The sequence below is a fragment of the Mesoplodon bidens genome (assembly GCF_964165515.1).
Source record: "Mesoplodon bidens genome assembly, chromosome: 2".
Lineage (NCBI taxonomy): Eukaryota > Metazoa > Chordata > Mammalia > Artiodactyla > Ziphiidae > Mesoplodon > Mesoplodon bidens.
In genome coordinates, this window is record NC_138177.1 from 89,242,558 (window position 1) to 89,264,373 (window position 21,816).

At 51.0% G+C, this 21,816-nt stretch overlaps 1 protein-coding gene across 1 annotated transcript; it reads right to left on the bottom strand.

Moving 5' to 3' along the window:
* Positions 1-1,795: 1,795 nt before the first annotated feature.
* Positions 1,796-19,872, bottom strand: STRIP1 (striatin interacting protein 1). The gene is made up of 21 exons (XM_081224338.1): positions 19,679-19,872; positions 17,133-17,202; positions 16,315-16,389; positions 15,743-15,877; positions 15,525-15,645; positions 14,679-14,747; positions 13,568-13,674; positions 13,331-13,458; positions 11,888-12,070; positions 11,281-11,498; positions 10,220-10,285; positions 10,051-10,114; positions 8,882-8,953; positions 8,319-8,393; positions 8,034-8,131; positions 6,598-6,724; positions 6,285-6,385; positions 5,452-5,518; positions 4,786-4,890; positions 3,933-4,137; positions 1,796-2,763 (listed from the first exon to the last, which is right to left on the bottom strand). The coding sequence occupies exons 1-21, from the start codon at positions 19,856-19,858 to the stop codon at positions 2,516-2,518; spliced, it is 2,514 nt and encodes an 837-aa protein (XP_081080464.1). The 5' UTR covers positions 19,859-19,872; the 3' UTR covers positions 1,796-2,515.
* Positions 19,873-21,816: the final 1,944 nt, after the last annotated feature.

Sequence of the window (21,816 nt, forward strand, 5' to 3'; positions counted from 1 at the left end):
CCTTGGCTACGGGCTCATCCCAGCCATGAGCACAAAGCGTCCACTCTTGGAGCCCTTGTTCCCGATGCTGGAGCCCCCTTGCCTTCCCCTCAACAACTGCAGCCTCCCCTCGCCTTGTCCCTTCTCCAGTAGGTGGGCACCAGCTGGGAGCAATGGGTCCTGTGGAGCCCTGAAGATGTCTGTCTCAGTACCTAGCACACTACTTCTCTTACTTGCTTTTATGGCCAGCTCCCCATCAACTGTGAGCTTGTCAAGGAAAGTAAGAGTGTGGTGTCCTATTCACCTCGACACTCAGGGCACCCAGAACGGGGACCGCCAGAACAGGCCTCCAAGGTATGATGGCAGGGCTGATGCTCCAGAGATACTTCTCTACAAAGACCAGGCTTCAAACAGCCATTCTGCCCAGAGCACACTCGGTGACCATGGTAAGGCACTTCCCCTCCTGGGCCAGCCCCTGGGCCCACAGATGCAGTATCCACCTGCCCAAGCTTTACAGCCCTTGCAGCTTTGATATTCTGTGTTCTTTTTGCACAGATTTATATAGAGATATTTACAGACATTTGCAAACCAAGAGAGAAAATGGCACCTCTAAGTTAAGGTGAAGCTTCAGAGAAGCTTCAGAGGAGAGATTTGGGGCAATCAAAAAATGGGAAGGAGGTCAAAGCCTCAGCCAGACGGCTTCAGTAAGCCAGGCTGCGTGGTCAAACAAGAATGTGAAAATCCAACTTACTCAAACTGCCACCTCAAGATGCGTACTTCCTACTGACCCTAGTAAGAAACAGCAGAGAATCCACTGTGCACACATAAATTGTGTCAAAGTCCCTTGTCCTGTGCAAGTTACTTTGTGGCAAAGGCCAATCACAGGGACTTCCCATCTCCTAGGCCGTGTGACTTACATACGGACACACAGCTGGCTCCTACCGGGCTGCTCATAATCACACTGGCGCATAAAGGCCTGTCCTAGAATCCCAGCTCAGGGCCTGGACTGAGGCTCAGTGGACACGTACTGAACGGAAGAGCAACAAAGGGGAGATTTCCCCCAGAGTACGTTTCTTTTATTAGTCAAGACTTTTCTTTTAAAACCCCCTATAGGTGGCCTACAGGTAAGATAAGGGAACTTTAAGCAATTCCTAAAAGGGAACACTCCTTTTCTCAGCATCAGAATGGTAAGATCCTCAGAAGCAGAGCCTCAAGATTGAGCAAGGTGGAGGCAGACATGTCCAGGGATCTGAAGGCCAGATGCAGGCTCCAGAAGCCTCAAACTGACACCACCCACAAAGGTGTTCTCTGCTTCTCCCTCAGCCACGCAGGCTCCTGGGCCTCCCGACACTCCCTTTCCCAGGACTCCTGATGGTCTGCTGCCCCAGGCTCTGGGCACTTAAGTTTCCTCTCAGTTCCCATCTGCCCCAGTGAGGGTCCAGCACAGTCGACCCCCTCTCTGACCTGGCCCCTCCCTCCCTAATACTGAAATTGGTTTGGCTGCATCCAGCTCAGGGGTGTGATCCAGAGAAACCTGGGGCACCTACTGTAATACCTCTAATCCAGGGTTGCAGACAACTTACAGCTCCAGCAACCCAGAGCCCTGGGGCTGGGAGCCCTGGAGCAAAACCAGACTGATGTGGGGAAAGAACACTTGGGATAAGTGCCAACTCCCCCTCCTCTTCCCCCTCAGATGAGAAAGGTGGGCAGCTTGGCGGGGACAAGGGGGTAACCTATCAGTGCTGGCAAGAAAACTCTTTCTAGATCTGGAGGAGATATTCAGGAGCCATATTTCCTGCAGACAAGGCAATGCGCATTGTTTTTGCTTCCTTTTAATGTAAACAGAATACACAATCACATTAAAAACCCCAACATGACACAAGAGAACACACGCAGATTCATATATATTTACAGACCCTTGCACACCAAGAAAAAAAAAATGGCACCTCTGGTTAAGGGAAGCTTCTCTTCCTGTCCCAACCCCGTCCAAAACCAAATTGCTGAGGCAGCTGCAGGAGCCTCTGCAATTGCTTCTGGATGAAACTTAGCAAGAGGCTGGAATGACATCAGAAACCCCCCAAAGCAAAACCAAGATTCTGACTTTCTGGCCTGGCTCTAATCCTAAGCCCTCCTCTTTGGGAAGCTGACATGCCAAGGATTTGTGTGTCTCAGGAAGAGTCAGCATGACCCCTGAAATTCAGATGCAGCGGGTTCCCAGCCCATCCCAGGTTTTCCCAGCCTTGGGTGGAATGACAAATGAGCTGCAACCAACTATGTCCAAGAGAGGAGGGCCCGGAGGAGCGAAGGAAGAGAGGATCCCAAGCAGAGAGATGACCACTCCCGAGCAGGACGCTGGGAATCAATGAGAGGTCAGATGCAGACTCCCCAGCCAACCCAGCGCTGGCTGGGAAGGGCACAGTGGGGGCTGTGCTGCCACCTGGAGGGGGATGGGAGCACTGCAGCAAGGAATCAGGACAGCCCCTGGGGTACCTGGAGATCATCCCTTCTTTCATTTTCAGTCTCTTGCCCAGGAGCCTCACTGCAGCAGCTCCTCCCAGGAAATGGGCTTGGAGAAGACCTCCCTTTCTAACCAGAGGTCGTAGTTCATCTGGAAGTCCTCAGGGAGGTCCACTCGCTGGCCCAGGACACTTTGCAGGCAGTTGTCCACAGGCAGGAAGTCGGGGTTGCTGTGGACCCGGTCGTACCGCCGGGCGTTGAAGCGCTCAATGTTGGCACGGAGGGCACACTCCTCTGCCTGGAAGTCCCAAGGCCGGGCATCAAGGTCTAGGACAAAGCAGGAAGCCACGGTTAGGAGCCAAGCCCTTGTGGCAGCTCCCCTGGGGTTCACTGCAGCTTAGGGCCATGCCGCTGGGCTTGGAATGTTGACTGTCAACCAGGAGCAGGAAACCTCCGAGGCCCATCCTCGGCAAAACTGACAGGACTTCTTTCCTAGACACACAGGTAAGTCAGGGCAAAGGCGAAAAGCCAGAGCTACGGAGAAACAGGCTACACTGCAGTTTATGTGGATCCAGCGAGGGAAAGCCAGGGGTACAACATGCTTCTCTCAAAGTCACGCGCTCTCTGGGATCACAGGCAGGAACCTGCAGATCCCCTCATCTGCTTGTTCTCTCAATTCCCTGACCAGGTGCTGTGGGCCACCTTGGCTCTGCACAAATTCAGGGCGTTGGGAGTGCAGATGCAGCCATATAGTCCTGGTGCTGTGGCCAAGAACTGTAAGGGTGCGGTAGCATGCTCAGGGGACACCGGGAAGACCCACTCTGCCAGGGAGGCCAAGGTCAGGAGGGGAGGAACACATGCAGATACAGAACAATTAGGGGGTATGGGGGAGGTACCCTGCCGGGAGAGAGTACAAAACTGGGGGAAAGCATGGCCAATGTGCACTGACTGTGCCCAGAGCCCTAGGTGTGATGGAAGCTGGGCTGAGGGGAAGCTGGAACAGATTAGATGAGGACAGGGCGGGACAAAGTGTGGGCCTTAAATACGTTAAGAGTCTGGCACTAACTCTTAGGGAAATCAGAAGCCAATGAAGGGTTTTACTCAGGGAGGTACCACCACTGGATCTGTATTTTAAAAAGGTCACTAGAGCAAAGTCTGAGGCACTGATGGAGAGAAAGGAACTGGCAGGGAATCCATCAGGAGCTGTGAGAACTTCAGTGACCAGAACCACGGCAGCTGCAGCGGGGGGAGAGGACGAGAGGACAGAGATAGTCTTGTGACAATTTCTGGAAAAGGAAAGGGGAGGCACAGAGAGGAATGGGTATGGTCACAGACGCCAAGCCTGGCTGCTTCCCCAAGTCCTTCGCAGGGCTCCCACCCTGATGCTACAGAAGTAGGAGCTGGGCTCTTCCAGGTTACTCAGAGGGAAGCTGAGAGGGAAGGCTGTCACCTCCCCGCGAGCCCCCACCCCCGCCCCGCCTCACGGGGAGCCTCACCATTGCCGTAAGCCCAGTCATCGTTCAGCCGATGTCGCACCTTCTGGTAGATGGCAGACATTGTCTTCATGTTGCTCTTTCGCCACTGCCGCCCCAGATACTTGGTCTGCACCTTGAGCAGCTTCAGCACGTAGAGCTGCATCATGGCCTGTTTCACCTTCAGGGCCCGCTTTAAGATGGGGGCTGACTTGAACACCACCAGCATCTGGGAAGGGTTACAAGGGAGGCCCACGTTGAGGGCAGAAATAAACGCCTGCACCACCACCATGCTGCTGTCCCTTCTGCGGTTAGGGGCAGGGTGGCCAACTGTTGCAGTTTTCTCCAGACTGAAGGGTTTCCTGGGACTTGGGACACTTCCACTGCTAAAACCAGGAAAGTCCCAGGCAAAGCTGGATGGTTGGTCATCCTAATTATGGGTCATTCTGGAATCTGAAGAAAGCTATGAATTCCTTCACCAGAAATATCCCTATGTGCACATACACACAATTTCAGAGGATTCATGGACCTCTCCACCCCAAAGGTATCCACAGACTCAGGGTTAAGGAGACTCTCAGAACCTTGGTGGAGAGAACCAGTGGCGATTCAGAGGATACAGCAAATTCCTTCTATATATGTAGATTTGTTTCAGCACATGACTGAGCCTCTTCCAGCTTCCAGTTCAACTCATCAAGGCACCAGAGATCAGCCCTTAAAATGCAAGGATGTGGCTACAGGAAAGTTAGGTGAGAAGGACGCGGCTGCAGCAGCAAGCCCACCCTGGGGACCCCTGCCCTCCAAAGGGACGGGGACCGGACAGCGGGTGGCACGCTGCTTTGAGCTCCAAGAGTCATGCCTGCTGACTGCGCTGACTCACCATCGTCCTCGAATGCTTCCACTTTGTCAGCTTGTTCAAGATCCGAAGCAGATTAATACAAGAAAAGAGGTTCCTCCAGCAAAACTGGTTATTGTCACCTGCTTCCTACAGGGAAAACCCAGGAACAATCATCTCCTGCACAGCAGCAGGTGCTCCGCAGTTTCCAAGGTCCTCCCATCTGTGACGTCAGCACTGCTCAGTCTCTCCACGCGTGTACCAGGAACCCTCTCCTCCCCTCAGCCCAGGGGGACCTCCATCCCAGAAGCTGGCAGAGGGTAAGGGGTGCTCCCTAGAATTTTCCTGCAGGAAACATGGAGCATGATATTGGGGGCTCTGGCCTCAGCCCCCACTACCTGGGGCACCCAGGCCCCCTCAGAGCTGTGGCCCCAGAGAGTTCGAGTGTGGGGAGAGGGAAACAACTCGACCAGGTGAGCTCTGGGTCGGCAGCACCTGAAGACCACACTTCTGAAATAAGCCCTAAATCCAAATCTTCCCACTCTGCAAGGTCCGCCCCTCAGCCCTTCTATGCAATTACAGTGCTTCAAGAGCCAGGCACTCAACAGTGACCGCACCCGTGAAGAACCTCTACCCCTGTGAGGGGGAGGCAGGCTCTCCACCACAACCCTCACACCAAAGGGACCGCCGGGGAAGAGGCTAGCTACTCACCAGACTCTCGGCAGTCAGCTCTGGCAGCTCATGCACCACGCACTGAGGGTAGTCTAGGACAGAGATGCTGCACAGGGCAAGAGAGCCCAGGCACCTGCCCTGAGCAAGGGCTGGGGTCTGGAGGAGCAGCCGCTGGCTCCTGGCCTCCCTCCCTCACTTGTGGGAGCAGAAGCAGTAATCGACCTTGTCCGCACCACCCCCACTTTCCCCAGCTCTAAGACGGGGAAATACCTGCTACAAGTGAACTTGTAAGATCCCTCTGTAGCCAGAGACAAGCTCGTAATCTTGTAAGGGGTGGAGAGAGCACATTATCCCTCACAGCAATAAATCTGGAGCAGGGGGTGGACTTCTCAAGGCAATTAATTTATGCCCAGCCCCCACTGGAGACTGTGTCTGGCTAACAGCTCAGCTTGTGGTGTATCACACTGACGAGCCGTCAATGTCAAGTACAGCTGGTGCCAGGTGATGGGGTGGGGACAAGACATTACAGTGCATGGGGCCAAACTCCTTTGAGAGCAAGTGCCCAGCCAGTCTCCTCAAAAAAAAAAAAGGGGGGGGGCACAGAAGGGCAGTGAGGATGGTATTGGAGCCCAGGATGAGAACCCTCCCATCCAGGCGAACACAGACTGAGTCACCTGTCACTACACTAGCTAGACTCAGGTTTGACAAACTGGCGTTCTCTATAGGCAGGGACCATGTCTCATTCATCTTTGGGTCCTGACGCCTGGCAGAGCACTGGCTTGTGGGTGCTGAACGGGCTCAGTGGGAGAGGCCAGCTGGGAGCCCTGCCGTCCGGCCATACCCACCCCTTCCTGACCCCTGGTCCTTATCACCTGTTCTTGGCAGTGATGTAAGACATAATGTTTTGATTGAAGAATTTCAGGATCAAAGGGATGCAGTTGGCAAACACCAGGTGCTGTGCCATGTACTCAAACTGCAAGCAACAGGAAAAAATACAAGCATGCCCCGTGGGACCTCACCCTCCTTCCTCCAGTGATAAAAGGCCTTGGTTGGAGGACTGTGTCTTAGAACATTCATGCAGAGCTCAAGGAGGTTTGAAGGACAAGGCCTCTGTTCTTTGGGGCTAGAGGAGCAGCACTGCCTGAGGCCCTGGCCCAGTGGACAGAAGGAAGGGGATGCAGGTACCTGGTAGACGTGGTTCAACTTAAAGTGCTTGAGCAGCAGCAGCAGGACCGCAGAAATGGCCTTAACAATGACCTCTTTGTGGCGGTTCACATCCACTCCCAGCTTCATGCTCTGTAACACTGTGGTGCTAGAAGCACAATCACCCGGGTGGGCCCCCAGCAGGTGCAGCACCCTCCTCTCTGGTGGTCCCAGGAGAGATGGGATTCCTGAGCCTTCTCTGGGCGAAGCTCCCACCTCACCCCCACCCTACGGACATCTCAGAGGTTAGGCCCAGCCCCACCCACCCACCCACCTTCCAAGCAATCTAGCTCAGCACAATTGATTTCTTCCTTGTGATGCCCCAAACACATTCTTAGCCTATTTCTTTGCTTTTCCTCCAAAAATGAACTTCTCATCTCAAGATCTCCCCTAAGCTTCTGCCACCATATGAACTTGTGTTCCTCAGAGTGTGTTCTGTGGAATACCAGTATATTGAGATGTTTCATATTATGGGGAAAAGGGGTTTTGGAGTCAGATAAATTTAGGAAGCATTTACTTAAATCAGTTTCTCGCAAATTTAGGAGCTCTCACTGTAAATCTTTGTAAGAGGAGATCAATATTTGACTGTGGAGTCTTTTTCCCAAGGACCATCACGATGGACTGGTGCTCCATGACATTCCCTTTGGTGTTAGCCAACCCTGCCTCCTCCCTCACTTGGCTGTCACCACAAGACGCAAGGGGCCCACCCACCAGGGAACTGGCCTCAGAGCTGGGTGGTACTGGTAGGCAGGCAGGAGATCAAGTGCCCAGGTCCTTCTCAAAGCACAAAGTGATCTTGGTTTGTACTCACATCAAAAAGATGAGGTCAGTGCCCCAGGGAGGTAGAACCCCTAAGGATTTTACTATCACCCTGAGACATTCAAAAATATTCTGCATGCCCGTTCACTGGCAAATAGGAAAGAATCTACACCCAGCTCAGGTCCAGCTGTTGGCTGATTTCTGTCCAGAAGCTAAAACTGTACGTCCTGGATGTTCCAATCACATAGCTTTCAAAGGAGCCTTTGGGGAAATGTCAAACGCAGTCCGATTCATTTTACAGAGGAGGAAGTGACTTTCACCAATTCACTCAGATATTCACTCAGTGGCAGAGTCTACACTAGAATCCAGGCCAACCAGATTAAGCCACCTCCCCAAGCAGTAAAACTGAATATTTCACCCAATACGTTTTCTTTCTTCTGAGCCAGGAATACCCTAAACTTCATCTGCAGAGAAGCTGAGCCAAAACAACAACAGCAGCAGCAACAACAACAAAAACAAAGAATGACAACAGCAAACAACCTAGCAAACAGTGGGACCAAAAGGCAAACACTTCCCCTTTCCCCTCTACCCTTCTGCCCCTGACCTGCTCCATTCACAGGAACCACACACACTCAATACTCAAAAGACCTGATACTCACGGCATCTCCTCAGGCAGGACATCTGCTAGGATGTTGATTGAGTCCGTTTTGGCCTTTGAGGTGGGAGCTGCGGCCAACAGGATCTTCAGCAGCGCAATCTGGGGAGGAGCAGACGACGTGGACGAGGGGGGCCAGGGGCAGCACTAGGCCCTGAGGGGTGGTCCTTCTGGAGGTGCTCAGGCAGCAGAAGGAGGGGTTAAAGGACACTGGCGGGCATGCTCTCAAGGCCAGTGTTGTCGGGAGGGGACCCCATTGCAGGGAGAGCACTCCGAGAAGTGCACTCACCATGTACTGTGGCAGGCTGGGGAGCAAGCCTTGGTAGAGGGTTTCTGCAGGGACTTGCTCGACTTCCTCTTCTCCCTTTCAACAAAATGGGTACAATGGGTACAAATACAAAGCCCGGTCCTGCCGATGCTCTCCTGAGCCAGCTTGCTGGCTGCCTGGAGGAGAATCTGTAAGTATGGATGTAAATGATGATAATGATAGCAAACCTTGAATAATACAACATACCAGACACTTTACTTGTAAAAACACATTTAATCCTTACTACAACTCTATGGAGAAGGTACTATTGTCATTCCCATTTAACAGGCTAGGAAACGAAAGCAGAAGGAGAGCCAGTACCTTGCCTAGGTCGCCACCCACTAAATGGTGGAGCCAGGATTCAGAGGAAGGTGGCTGGCCCAGAGTCTGTGCTCTTAAGCCCTGGACCTGACACTCACCAGCCCTGCAGCGGGAGCCAGACTGGGAGCTTTTTGAGGGCAGGCCTGGGGCATTTTGCGGTCTAGGCCCAGCACAGTGCTGGGAACAGCTGTGATCCTACGGACTGAGGAAGGCCTCCAACTCACCCCTGAGAGAGGAGAGCGAAGGTACTCCTCCTCCATCTGCGCCTGGACCTCTGCAATCGACGTGTACTTGTGCTGGAGAGAGAGGGAACGAGGCACCGGGGAAAACACCCCTCATTCTCTGGCCAAATGCCCACACCTGGCAAAGACCCCACACAATTTTCCTCAAACACCATCTTCTCAAAGAGCGCTAAGTCACCATACAGATCCCGAACTAAACTCCCAAACCTGAAATATTTTTCTAAGTGAGCACCTACCTCTTAAAACCAGTGTAAAACCAGTGTAAAAAAGCACACAGTAGATCAGAAAAAAAGCAAATTAAAGGAGAAAAGGGGTTTTTCAGATAGTGACAATGACAGGAAAACAAAAGCAGAATCAAGCACCCAAGTACTCAGAATCAAGTACTCAAATGCTCAGAAAGCCCCTGCATGAAGCCCACTTGGTACTACAAATTTCAAAAATGTATTTCAAAAACATATAAACATTTACATTCCAGACATGCTATTAGGGGCCACACCTCTTCCCCACTCGTGCTGCTTCCTCCCAGGTGGAGCATTCCTGGTCCCTCCCCCGCCCCTCCCCCCACACTCACTCCTCCCCTCCCGGTCTAGTGAGTACAGGAGGAGGAACAGGACAGTCTCAGCCCCTCTTTCTCTTCTCTCTTCAGAAAAAAGAAAAGGCTGTGAACTCTTCTGCTCCTTGACCAGGCTCAGCAGGGTTCTAGCACTGCCTGGTCTGGGTAGGCGAGTCTGCCTAACTCTGGAAGTGAAGTATCTGGACACCTATTGTTGTTGTGTTCTCATGCCTCATTCTCCAATCACTCCACGGGCAATAAAGCTGGCATTTCAATCTCCCTCTGCCTACTCCCCTAACTCAACTGCCTTAGTACTTGGGCAAGGAAAAGGCAGGCTACTTACGAAGCCCCTTAAAACCCAACTGTCAGGTAATATAATCTTTCATGAACCCCCAGTAAGTGCCCCAAACAAAAGCTCAGTTAAAATAAGTAAAACGCATGAAAAACTGTTTTAAAGGATGCTGCCACTGTCCACCTATTCCTCCACCCCCAGTTCCTTCAGGCAGACAGAAGTCTAGAAAGGCTTCTCCCAAAGGGCTGGTCTCACTTTACTCACTTGGGACCAACCTAGGCCAAAAGCTCACCCAAAGCCACCTACCTGCTTCAGAGTCTTGATGCTTTCGTGGATTGGCCTGGGCAGCCCCACCACTGTGTTTGTGTCACTGGAGAATAACAGAGGCCCTGTGTTAGGCCTGGGTCCCCAAACACCAAGGGCTGGGAGGGTGACCCCACTACCTTTCTTCAAAAGGAACTCGGATCACACTCACCTGCCCAGAGTGTAACCTATGAACTTGCTGCGGCTGGACTCGAGGAACACCTCGATGTCTTTCTCTCTGCCAAAGGAAAAGACTGCAGCTTTCTTAAATGTTACCTCAAGGCATCATGGTTAATAAAACACAGAAAACACAGAATGTCCAGAAACTGTGGAGCCAAAAGAAAAAGTCTCCCACAATTGTTTTTTCTTTTTGGAAAAAAGAAAATAAAAAAACAAAGAACTGAAATCTTCAGACTATTTTAAGGTCCTTCATAATGCTGTTGGATCAATAATCTAAAAACGTACTATGTGTAACTAGTTTATTCGTAAAATTAAGGTGATACATCAAACTTAAAAGCATTTTTATTCAGATATTAATAACGTTTGTCACAACAGAATTTCTCAGATATTCACAATTTTTACAATTAGAGCTGTAAGCTACTGATTTTTTCGTATGAGTCACAACTGTCCTGTCTCAGACAGTCAGGCTAGCTTGCATTTTCTGATGACTTGTTTTGTATTCCCATCACAGATCACTGAAAACTGGGGCTTTAACCTGGATCAAGAAAATGACCCCTGTATCTTTTCACATGTTCATCTATTTCTTAAGCTGGTGCCCTTTCAAACAGATACCATGTATATACATCCAGGAACCTTGACATCCACTGATTCATGCACATATATCTCAAACATCTTAATTATGGTTCTAAAGAAATTCTTCCTTAATCTATAATTTTCTGTCAAAAATCATATACAACCCCAGGGTGGGTGGAGATGGGTTCACTTAAATGTCCTTGTTTTAATTTTTTCCCATTCCCTTTCACTAGTATCATGTCCAACCAAGAGCTAACCCATGTTACTGACTCAAGAGCCATATAAGGGCCTCTCTGTGCAAGGCCAGCACGCTGACACCCCCAGGGCCAGCACTGGGCATTTTAAGAGAGGCTCATCGCAGAGCCAAGGCCAGTATGGCCCTGCACAGGACCTCATGTGACAACTCAGGCCCAGTGTCCGGTATGGGGATGACTACACTGGTTTCAGGAGCAAAGAGTGTTGCAGAGGTCTGAGACTCACCTGACCTTGGGAGCCCACGGGAGCCCCTTTGGGCAGGTAAGCCTGTCAGTCTGGGGGTGCTGCAGTGGGGGAGGCATCACCTCATCCCGCTCAAGGGGGAATGTCTCCCCCTCCAGACTGCTGTCGTCATCATTCTCCTCTTCCTCCTCTCGAGAGTCATCAGCCTTGTAGGGATCCCGCTCGTTGAAGGCATCCAAGTTGTCCTGCTTTATCAGAGCCTGAGAGCAGAGGGGTGGGAGAGCAGACAAGAGCCGACTGACGAACTAGATAAAAAGGGGCATGGAGGCTAAAGAAGTGATCACACAGAAAGGTGGTAGGAAGAGAGCCAGGAGCAATGGAAAAACCTGAGAGGAAGTCAAGGTTGGGCCCAAGTGACAACTCAGTCCTTGCCCAAGTCCCTCAAAAGTGCCACATTCTGAGTGCCCACTATAAACTGGGCCCTGGGCTGGGGACACAGTGTCCCTGCCCTAAAGGCATTCATTCTGACTTGCTGATCAGAGGGGACTTCAACAACCTTCCAACAACCTGGGGCTCATCCGGTGACTATGCCACTGCACCCGTGCACCTGGAGAACTCTCAGGAGTCGTAGGGACCTTGTCACCCTCACCTTGTGCTCCCGACGGCCCCGTTTCTGCTGCTGCTCGATCAGGTCAGAGGCAGAGGCTGGGGGAGAGGCGGCCCTCATGTTGCGGATGACTTTGATGCTGTCCTCAGGCAGCGGGGGGAGGCCCAGGATGGCACGCTTCTCGGCCTTCATGCTCTGCAGCTCCTCAAAGCCGCCCAGTGTGCACTGTGTCACAGACAGGCGCAGAGCCGGGACAACATGTCCGTAAGCGGGTCCCTGTCCGTGTCAAGCTCAAAAGCATCTGTGACACCGTGACCCGTATCTTTACAGAGACCCACACAACCTCTGAACAAGGGACTGAATGCACCCCCAGGAGAAACGAACGACATCAGCATGGGGAGGAGCAAAGGGGGCAAGGAGTGGAGATGCGCAGGCGGACTGAGCCTAGTGCAGAGGCACACCTAGCTCTGTGTGTACAACAGACTCCTCGAGTGAGACAAAGTCCACCTGAAGAGCTTAACCCTTCACATTCCTAGAAAAGTAGGTGAGACTCAAATGCTTCAAAAGCTGTACATGCCAGTCTTTCAAAGTCAAATTGGGAATACACTGTTGGATGTTCAAGTTAAAAAACAAACAAACAAGCAAAAAACACACCTTCATCTAAACATCCCCCTAGAAGCAAAACCTCGGCAGTGTTCAGCAACTTTAGGCTGCTCAGTTTCACTGTCTCTGAGCAGTTCAGCTTTCCTCTCTGGCTTCAGTGAGGCTTCATGGGGAATCAGCAGGCTTATCTGGCCAACATCCAACGTGTAGAGCACTCTACAGAGGCCTAACCTCGCTGAGCCCTGCACCCGCAGAGCTGGCCCTTCTGAAAGCGGGGAAGGTGAGTCCCAGGAGGAGCAGGAGTCCAGACTCCAGCTCCGCTGTCTTCCCAGGTCGCTCCTCCTGGAGGGAAGGGCTCCTGGTTTGGCCTGGGCCTGGCTGCTGACAATGGCTCCCAAGCCAAGGGTGCTAGCCAGCCCACTCTCCTGGACCCACCCTTTCACTAGCTAGAAAAAGAGTCAGCTTTCACACCATACCCTGAGGAAAATGTAGGCACGGGACTCACTCTTTCTTCTTTCAAGTGACATCTGACTGAGGGGGCCCCAATTATACCAGCTCTAATTTTGCCTCAAATCACTGCAAACTCCAGGTTCAAGGGCAGCTTGCCTGGAGAGACGTGTCCTATGACTGCAGAAAACAGCTTCCAGGAACCAGGGAGCCAACGATCTATTCTGATTCAAAGGCCAAGTCCTCTTTGGCTGCAGTGAGGCCAAAGTGACACTTTTTTTGTCATCACCTTTCAGGAATCTTCTTTCAGAATTTTTTTTTTAACCAAAGCAGTTATATATTCATATAATTCAATATTCAAAAGGATATACAGTGAAAACTCTCCCTCCTGCCCTGTCGCCTAGCACGGGAATTCCCCTTCAAGGACGCACTCACCAATACTGTCTTCCAGAGCAGCAAGAGAACCTTCTTCATGGGGAAGTGAGGGGCATGGCCGCTGCAAAATTTGGTCACCATCCCAAATAGCATGATGGCAAATGGCTCGCTGTTGTACAGAGGGGAACCTGGGGTACACAAAGGTATCAGGACCACAGGCAGGAACAGGACCCTCCCAAAGCCCTCCAGCCCTCAATTCCCAGGCAGGGCCTTGAGCCAGGATCCCCAGAGTCCTACCCAGCTCAGCCCTGAAGGTCTGTCGCATTGTCTTCCATTCGGCCTTATCACCCTCACATTCCTGGTGAACGGTCTCCACAATCAGGTACATGATGTTTAGCAAGACCCTGGCGACAAGAGCCAGCTATAATGAAGCAGGATGGGGGGTCAAGGGAGCACCCCCTGGCTTCCTCACATCCCACATGACACGAGAAAGGCCTGCGCACCAAGGCTGGCTCGGGGGGAGGGCTGTAATGTAGAAAAAACTAAAAACTCAAGAGTCCTACAGAGCACCTTGTGGTAGGTGCTTCCTTCTCTGTCTCTGGTGCTAAGGTTGGGACTGGATCGTCTTCCGTTTCTAGCAAAGTGCTTGCTCAAAGCAGGTGCTTAATAAGTGGCTGCTGAATGGATGGATATGAACAAGAACGGCCAAAAGCATTTACTACCCTGAGCTTCCCGGAATGAGAAAAACACAGAGGCAGGCGTGAGCTATGGGAGCCTGTGTTGGATCAGACAAAGCAGTGGATGATCAAGGTGAGAGCAAGGAAGTGTTTACCATGATGGAGGGGAAATCAGGAGCAAGCAGGGCGATGGCCAGGGACCGTAACTACAGTGGGGAATCCCACCAGTATCTAATCTGAAAACTTCCAAATTCACAAAAAGAGTCAGATTCTAATCCTTACAAAAATGGGAAGGTGATCTTGTTCTTTAGCAGTTGCTATTACTTCCGGCACAGCCAGGAAACGTCATGAAGTTGTCAGGACTAACCCCACACAGACAGGCATCAAGCTGTGCACGGAAAGGTAGAAGCAGAAGGAGCCACCTCATGTGCTTTGTCCAAATACAAAATGCCACTCCACCGAGTTTCCCAGCAGCAGTGTGGGCAGGAGGCCACATTTCACTGTGGCTCTGTTAAGCATCTTCACCCTGGATTTCCGTTGGGAGTCTCAACCCAGGGCCCCACCTAGGGAGAGCCCTCAGTAGGGCCTACCGATCACACTGAGTCCATCACGCCTGCAAATTAGAGGGTGAGCACACACAGCGAGGAAACCCAAAGGTGCCCGCCCATGCCCTGCCCTGCCCTCGTTCTCCAGCTAGAGCTCAGGGAGTCCAGGCTTGCTGCTCGCCTCACCTCAGGTCTGTGCTATCAGCCAGGGAGATGGCCGGCTTCCTCACCGCACTGCTGCAGGCGGCACTGTTGCTGCAGGAGAGATGCGAGAGTCAGTGCCTTCCCCCAGGAAGGAAGAGAAGTGGCTCCCCGGACAAGTGCTGCCCAACAGGGGGATAAAACCCTATGCTATGCGCTTAGATTGCAGAAGAACCCACAGGACCCAGTGGGTGAGGACTCAAGCCCAAGACCAGACTGCCAAAGTTTGAATCTTGGCCCTAACACTTACTAGTTATGTGCCCCTGGGCACTCAACTTCTCGGTGCCATAGTTTCCTCATCTGCAAAATGGGGATGGTAATAGTAGCTAATTCATTAACATGAATTAGTACATGTAGTGTCCTTAGAACAATGCCTGGGACGTATAAGTACGCAATGAGTGCTTTTATTATTGATAGTGTTTTCCTCAGATGAGCAGCAGCTGACCTGTCCACCAAGCAAAGGACTAGTAGAGACACAGGCTAGAGCAGGCTTTGAGCCCATGTGTCAGACTTGTGCCTGGCTTCCTGCTGAGGGGAAACTTGCGATGCAAACACAATGGAGTCTGAAGGTTCAAAATGAGAAGGCTTTTTTATTTTTCTGTGGGGCACCGTGGGCCTGGGCAGAAGCTGCAGTGTCTGGCGAGCTCTCTGGTGTTAGCGGGCTGCGAGGCCCCTCACTGGTCTTCAACGTTTGGGTGAGTATCTCCCGTTATTCAACCTGGCTGGTTAGAACAGAACCCCATGTGGTGCATATAACCCTCTCAAAACCAGTTCTGCAAGCTCTGCCCCTCTGCCGCCCTTTCCCTACTTAAGCCCCTCAGAAGAACTCACTCTATTTCCATGTTCAGAAGCTCCACCAAAGCGTTGAACGTGCCCACCTCCAGGAGCAGAAAGATGTTGTAGCGCATCCAGGACTGCACCTCTGCCTCCGAGCTACACTCCCCGAAGGTGCCTGCAAACACAGGGCACAGCTCACTGAGCCCCTGTCCATATCTCACTGGGCAGCATCACTGAAGTGGGTGCCAGGGGTCCTGGGTGTCCACTCAGACCTTGGGCAACGTAGAGGATCGCTCGAGCCACCTTCAGCCTCTTCTCCCTGGCAGTGACCTCCAAGCCGTCCAGGAGCCTCATAGCGTGGGTGCGGTGCTGGTTGGTGTCCAGCTCGGTCCACTTCTTATCTGTCACTGCCGGGCAAGAGACCACTTACACTGGAGCCCAGAAAAATCCTCACAGTGGGATGGACACCATGTTAACCCATCAAATTCAGGACTGCCACAGAACCAGAACACTCACAAAGATAAATTACTCTCTATATAAGGGATGAGGTCACACTGCTGCCCTATGAATCTGAATTTCCAGACTGAAACACTGCTTTTTTGGGTGCAATTTTAATCACATAAAGGTTTTTCCCCCCAATACTCACATTCTGAAAAGGCCCCACCAGAGTACCTGCAAGCCCACCCTAAATGTCACATCTGGCCTTGAATAATCATGGTTCAGCAGGTTTCTTAGGCCACTCCAGGAATGGAATGACTTAAGTCATTCAGATGACTAAGAGAAGCCCTGCAGAGCTCTCATGATGCAAGTTGAAAGAGCCAAGAAGTGGGGGGAATCATCTCACCGTGCATCCGGAAGTCCTCCTCAAAGCATTTTCGATTCATCAGGAATTCTGGCCCTTCTGTATAGCTGTAAAGCTCTGTCAAGAACAAAGTGTCATCATCTCTATGTCCACGTCCTGCAGCAGGTGTCACATGTAGCAGAGAAGGTATGCTTCTAGGCCCAGCTCTGTCCCTGAGTCACAGCGACTCCTGGACTATGCTATCTAATTACTAACGGGGTCTTAGTGCTCTGATGTGCACAAAGGAGAGAATGCTGACTTCCCTTGCAGCCAATAACCACATGCCAGTTAGGCATAAAGCCAGGCATTTCCAGTCTGACGTGCATCAACCCCACCATGCCATGCCAGAGGCTGACCGCCACCGTGAAAGTGTGTCTCTCAAGTGGCTTGAGAATAGGGCCTGTGCTACGGAGGCATGAGAATCAGCTCAGGCTGACTTCATATTACACGTGAGCAGCAGTGGCAGCGACAGATGGGCACAGATGCAGGCACACTTGCTGGCACTCCTCAGGACCCCTGTTCTAGGAGAGAGCACTGTCGGGGATTGCATATGGCCAAGGAACATCAATGTCCACACTGGGATTGGGCCACAGCCAAGTAAGCGGATCATGCAGAGACGCTTCATAAAAATAAAGGACAAGCCGAAGTTATGAGATACAAAGGGCTTGAATCCAACAATTAACATGATTTACATACACACATCACTACTAGGACTATCTAGGGGGAAAAAATGAACTCCAAAATGACACTCACTCCTAATTTTATTAAAGACCAATAAGGCAAAAAAGCACCCCCAAATAATAGGAAGGCCTGTGCTTTACCTGAGAGCTCTGCAGCCCACTTGTCTGTGTCAGCATACTCAAACTCCAGGTCTGGAGACTCGGAATAGCCCTGTTGAGAAAAGGAGAGTTATGCAAAAGATCACTGTGTTTTCCAAAGGAACAAACACATATGCTTCCAGAGACACTGTTGTGTTACAGGACGTCCTTGCATCCACTTTTCTGATGTTGTATCACAGTATGTTGTCTCCTGGGAAGTTCAGGTCTCCCTAATAAGCCCTCTCAGAGCACTGTGCACTGCTCCTTCACAGCACTTATCATAATTCATAATCATGTATGTGCAGGTGTATCTGTTTAGTGTCTGCCTCTCCAAGAGACTGTCAAGTTTCCTGAGAGTGGGAATTTTGTCCATTTTGCTCACCAATGATTCCACAATGCCCAGCACACTACATGGCATGAATGAATGACTGACTGACTGAATGAATGAATAGCTTATACTCAAATAAATACTTGTTGGATGAATGAACACTAAAGCTTCCATGTTTTCTGTGCAGTGAAATGACCATTCCACATGGTGCTAAGATCTTGGAAGCCTCATTTCCTTCTGGCTAGTGGGCTATTAATAGCTCAGAACAAAATGAGTATTGACACCCTCAGCCTTCCTGCCCTTCTCTCAAATTTCAGTGAGAACTGACAGAGAATGCAGGGGCCGAACAGAAATGGGTTCCCTCCCACACAGAGGAGAGGCTACGACAAAGAGAATCTTTCTACGGCTGGGGCTAGGTGAGTACTGAGAACACACCATCTTGGAAGCCTTGTTCTGGGAAAAGAGAAGAGGCGAAGAGAAAGGTAGTCCTCGAACTTAATTACAATCTACTTGGGAAGACAAAGACCACCCATAAAATGATACACCCACAAACAGTGAAGAACAGGAAGAACTCTACTCCTTAGTCGACGCGGCAGAGTGCACACTTTCATAAGTTCCTGAGCTTCAGTTTCTTCGTTTATGGAATGAGGATGACCAAAATCTATCTTGAAGGTTTATAAGGACTCATCAAAACCGTGTAGCACACAGTGGACTCTCATCAAATATCTGCCTCCCTGTCCTGCAGGCATTCCTCATGCTCCCAGCCTACTGATTTCAGCTATGACTCAAAAAAGAGCCACATCAGTATCTGTAAGAAAACAGATTTGGGTAGGTCTCTCAGCTTAAATGTGTTCTCTGACTGACCTTCCACGTGTTGGGTCTATATAGAAATTAAAGGGCAGAAAGAGCAAGTGCATTTAATGGCCACTTAGGAAACTTTTTAACTATTTTAAAACTAGGACTCCTCTCATGATGAAAGTGGATTCACCCCTACCACTTTCATAATCCTCCATACTTGAAAAATTATTAAGAAGTCGCCACTGATGTGCAATAAGCCCACCATGCAAGGGCTACTACAAAGTCAGTTTCATTGCTTTTTCAAATAATTCACTTCAAGCTCAAAGTGTATCTGATTGGAACTTGCCAAATTTTGATGTTTTATCAGAGGTTTGCTCTTGCCGACAAAAACCAAAAGCTTGAGGGGAACTGATTTCACATGTCTAAAGATAGCATCATCACTCTTTGGTATGACCTGGTACCTTATGTCTGGACAATGAGGAATTCCCTCTCATTAATAAGCACCTGACTGCTAATCAGCCTCGGCGTCCTCTCAGGTGAAGAAAACCTCACAGTAAGCGCTCTGGGAACATGGTGATTAAGAAAGCCCTAAGAAGCGCTGCGACGTGCGTGTCTTCATTCATGAATTCTACAACGGAGGCAGTGGGAGTAATTCTTTAACTCGGGGTGAGGTGACTAGTCAGCTCCAGACTACTGTGTCTCCGGAATGGGAGGAACAGCCCACTAGCAAGAGAAGAGGGATGCTGAGCCCTAACGCATGTTTAAATATATATTTCTAATCTTTAACAGTTCAGCATCGGGCGCACTGGGCACACCAACCACCGGGCACTGTCAAACCGTGGCCTGAACCTGCAGTGGCTAAGGTCAGAGGGAACAGGACTGCTCCCCCTCCTACTCTCGCAACCTCGAGGCGCACAGTGTATACTATTAGTGCTAATTAGCTCCGTCCGTCTTCCAGGTGCCTTCGCAACCCTCGCCAGTCCCTTCCCTGCCCACAACGCCGTCCGCCGCGGAACCCACGCGACCAGAAGCCGGAGATGACTAGCGGGTCTGGGGGTGCAGCCGCCCCGCCCTCTGGAGCGCACGCAGACCACTGACTCTTCACCCCTGAACTGAGGCAGGGGGCGGATTCCCCAGGGGCTGGGACCCGGAGGTCGCGCTCACAGCCCCGGCCGCAGAGGAGCGAACGAGCGGACACCGGCTCGGGGAGGTTCTCCCGGTCTGCGAAGCTCCGGGCGGGGACTCCGCCTTCACGCCTCCGGCCTCGGGGAATGCCAGCCTTGCTTCCTGCTCCTTTCGCTGTAAATGACAACTCCCGTGCCGAACCCTCCGGGAAACCCAGCCTGGACCCGAAAGTGGCCCTGGGCCCGGACCCCCCACCGCCGCCTGCCTGGTGTTAGCCTCGCCCCCCGAAGCTCCTGACCTCCGAGTCTTTGCGCTGGTTGCGGTTGAACTCTCGGGCTTTGCCCCCGGGCAGGAGGCTCCCGGCGGTCCGCGGTGCCCCAGTTGGAGGCTGCGCCGTTGCGGGCGGCGGAGGTGGCGGCGGCTGGGGCTGCTTGTTGTTCATGATCAGCAGGCCGGGACTGCCGACCGCCGGCTCCATCTTGGCTGCTCCACACCCCCGGCGCAATTCACAGACTGTAGCAGTGATGCAACTCTCGCGTGATTTCCTCCTGGAACGCTCCCTGGTAGCCATATTAAGTGTGGCAGCAAGTGGCGAGCCATCTTGGCTGCCCAACACCTCGCGAGATTTCCTCTGTTTGAAATCTAGTCCTTCTACGTCTTTTTAGTTTCTACCCTGTTTCTTTTCCAGTTTAGAGGTCGTTTTATCTGTGAAGGTTCCCTTAGCCCCTTCAGTCAGTTTTAGTGCCCCTCCCCTTCCTTTAACATCGCTTTGCACTTGTCACTTTTACAGCCCTGTCCAAAGGTTGGGGGTATTGTAGTGAACAAAATGGACAAGATCCCAGTCTTCACGAAGATTACATTCACGTGGGGGTGATGTGGGAAACAAATGAGTAAATCAATGAAACAATTACAGTTTTTTGTTTTTTTGTTTTTTTTAATTTTTTTTTTTTAACCCACATTTGTTTATTTATTTATTTTTGGCTGTGTTGGTTCTTCATTTCTGTGCGAGGGCTTTCTCTAGTTGTGGCAAGCGGGGGTCACTCTTCATCACGGTGCGTGGGCCTCTCACTATCGAGGCCTCTTTTGTTGCTGGAGCACAGGCTCCAGACGCGCAGGCTCAGTCGCTGTGGCTCACGGGCCCAGTTGCTCCGCGGCATGTGGGATCCTCCCAGACCAGGGCCCGAACCCGTATCCCCTGCATTAGCAGGCAGATTCTCAACCACTGCACCACCAGGGAAGCCCCCACAGTTTTAACATTAATTAATCATTCATTCAACAAACATTTAATGAATGCCTCCTAGGCTCGAGGCAGTGCGATAGAATGGGGGACAAAATCAAGTTCCTGCACTAATGGTACATAACATAGAGCCTAGTGGGAGAGACAGACAATGCGGTCACAATTAGACAAATAAGTGCTGAGAAGAAATGAAAAGAAGTGTAAGGGATTGGAAGGTGACAGTGATGGGGGCGGGGGAGGTGCGGCAGGGCAATATTAGATAGGCTGCTCAGGGAAGGCATGCCTGAGAGTGCGATTTTGAATGAGTTCTCAAAGAAGTGAGGGAGGGCCACACCAAGATCCATGGAAGCAACACAGGCAGAAGGACCAGCTAACTGCAGAAGCTCCGAGGTGCCGTGGCAGGAACTGAATGAGCCAGGGAAAGAATAGTAGGAGATGAGGGCCATGTAAATGCAGGGGCCAGATAAATACAGAGGCTTGAAAGGCATGGATGGGAGTTTGGATTTTATTCTAAGTGAAATGGAAAACCAGCAAAAGGTGTTAAGCAGGCAGGTGTAATGGTCTGATGTTTAAAAGGCCAATCTGGCTGCTTTTGGAGACGGGATTGGGAGAGTAGGTGCAAGAATAGGTGAGGGTAGACAGGTTAAGGGACTGTATAGGTAGAAATGATGGTGGTTTACACCGGGGCAGATCATTGGGTTGATATGGTATTTCTATATTGTGTAGGTAGATTCAACAGGATTTGCTGAAAGACTGGAATCCTATCAGCAGGATAGAAAGGAATAAAGAATGAGTCCTAGATTTTTGGCTTGAGCACTGGGTGGGTGGTTGTATTGCTTATTAAAACAGAGAAGTCTGGGAGAAAGAAAAATGGGTTTAGGGGGAAGATCAAGATGTCTGTTTTGGACGTGTCATGTTTGAGATGTCCATTTGACATCTTAGAGGTGATGTGTAATAATTACCTGTCACTATGTTGTGAAATCCTTAAAGGCATTTTATTCATCTTTCTCTCTCCAGAACTACATTTTGGCTGCTCCACACCCCCAGCTCAATTCTTGTAAAGTCATTGTGATGCAACTCTTGCATGATTTCTGCCAAGGTTCCACCTAGTAGGTGCTTTAAAAGTCTTTGTTGCAAAATAATGAATAAGCCCAAAGCTGCTGTGCTGGCACTTCCTCCTACCTATCTTCCTATCTTTT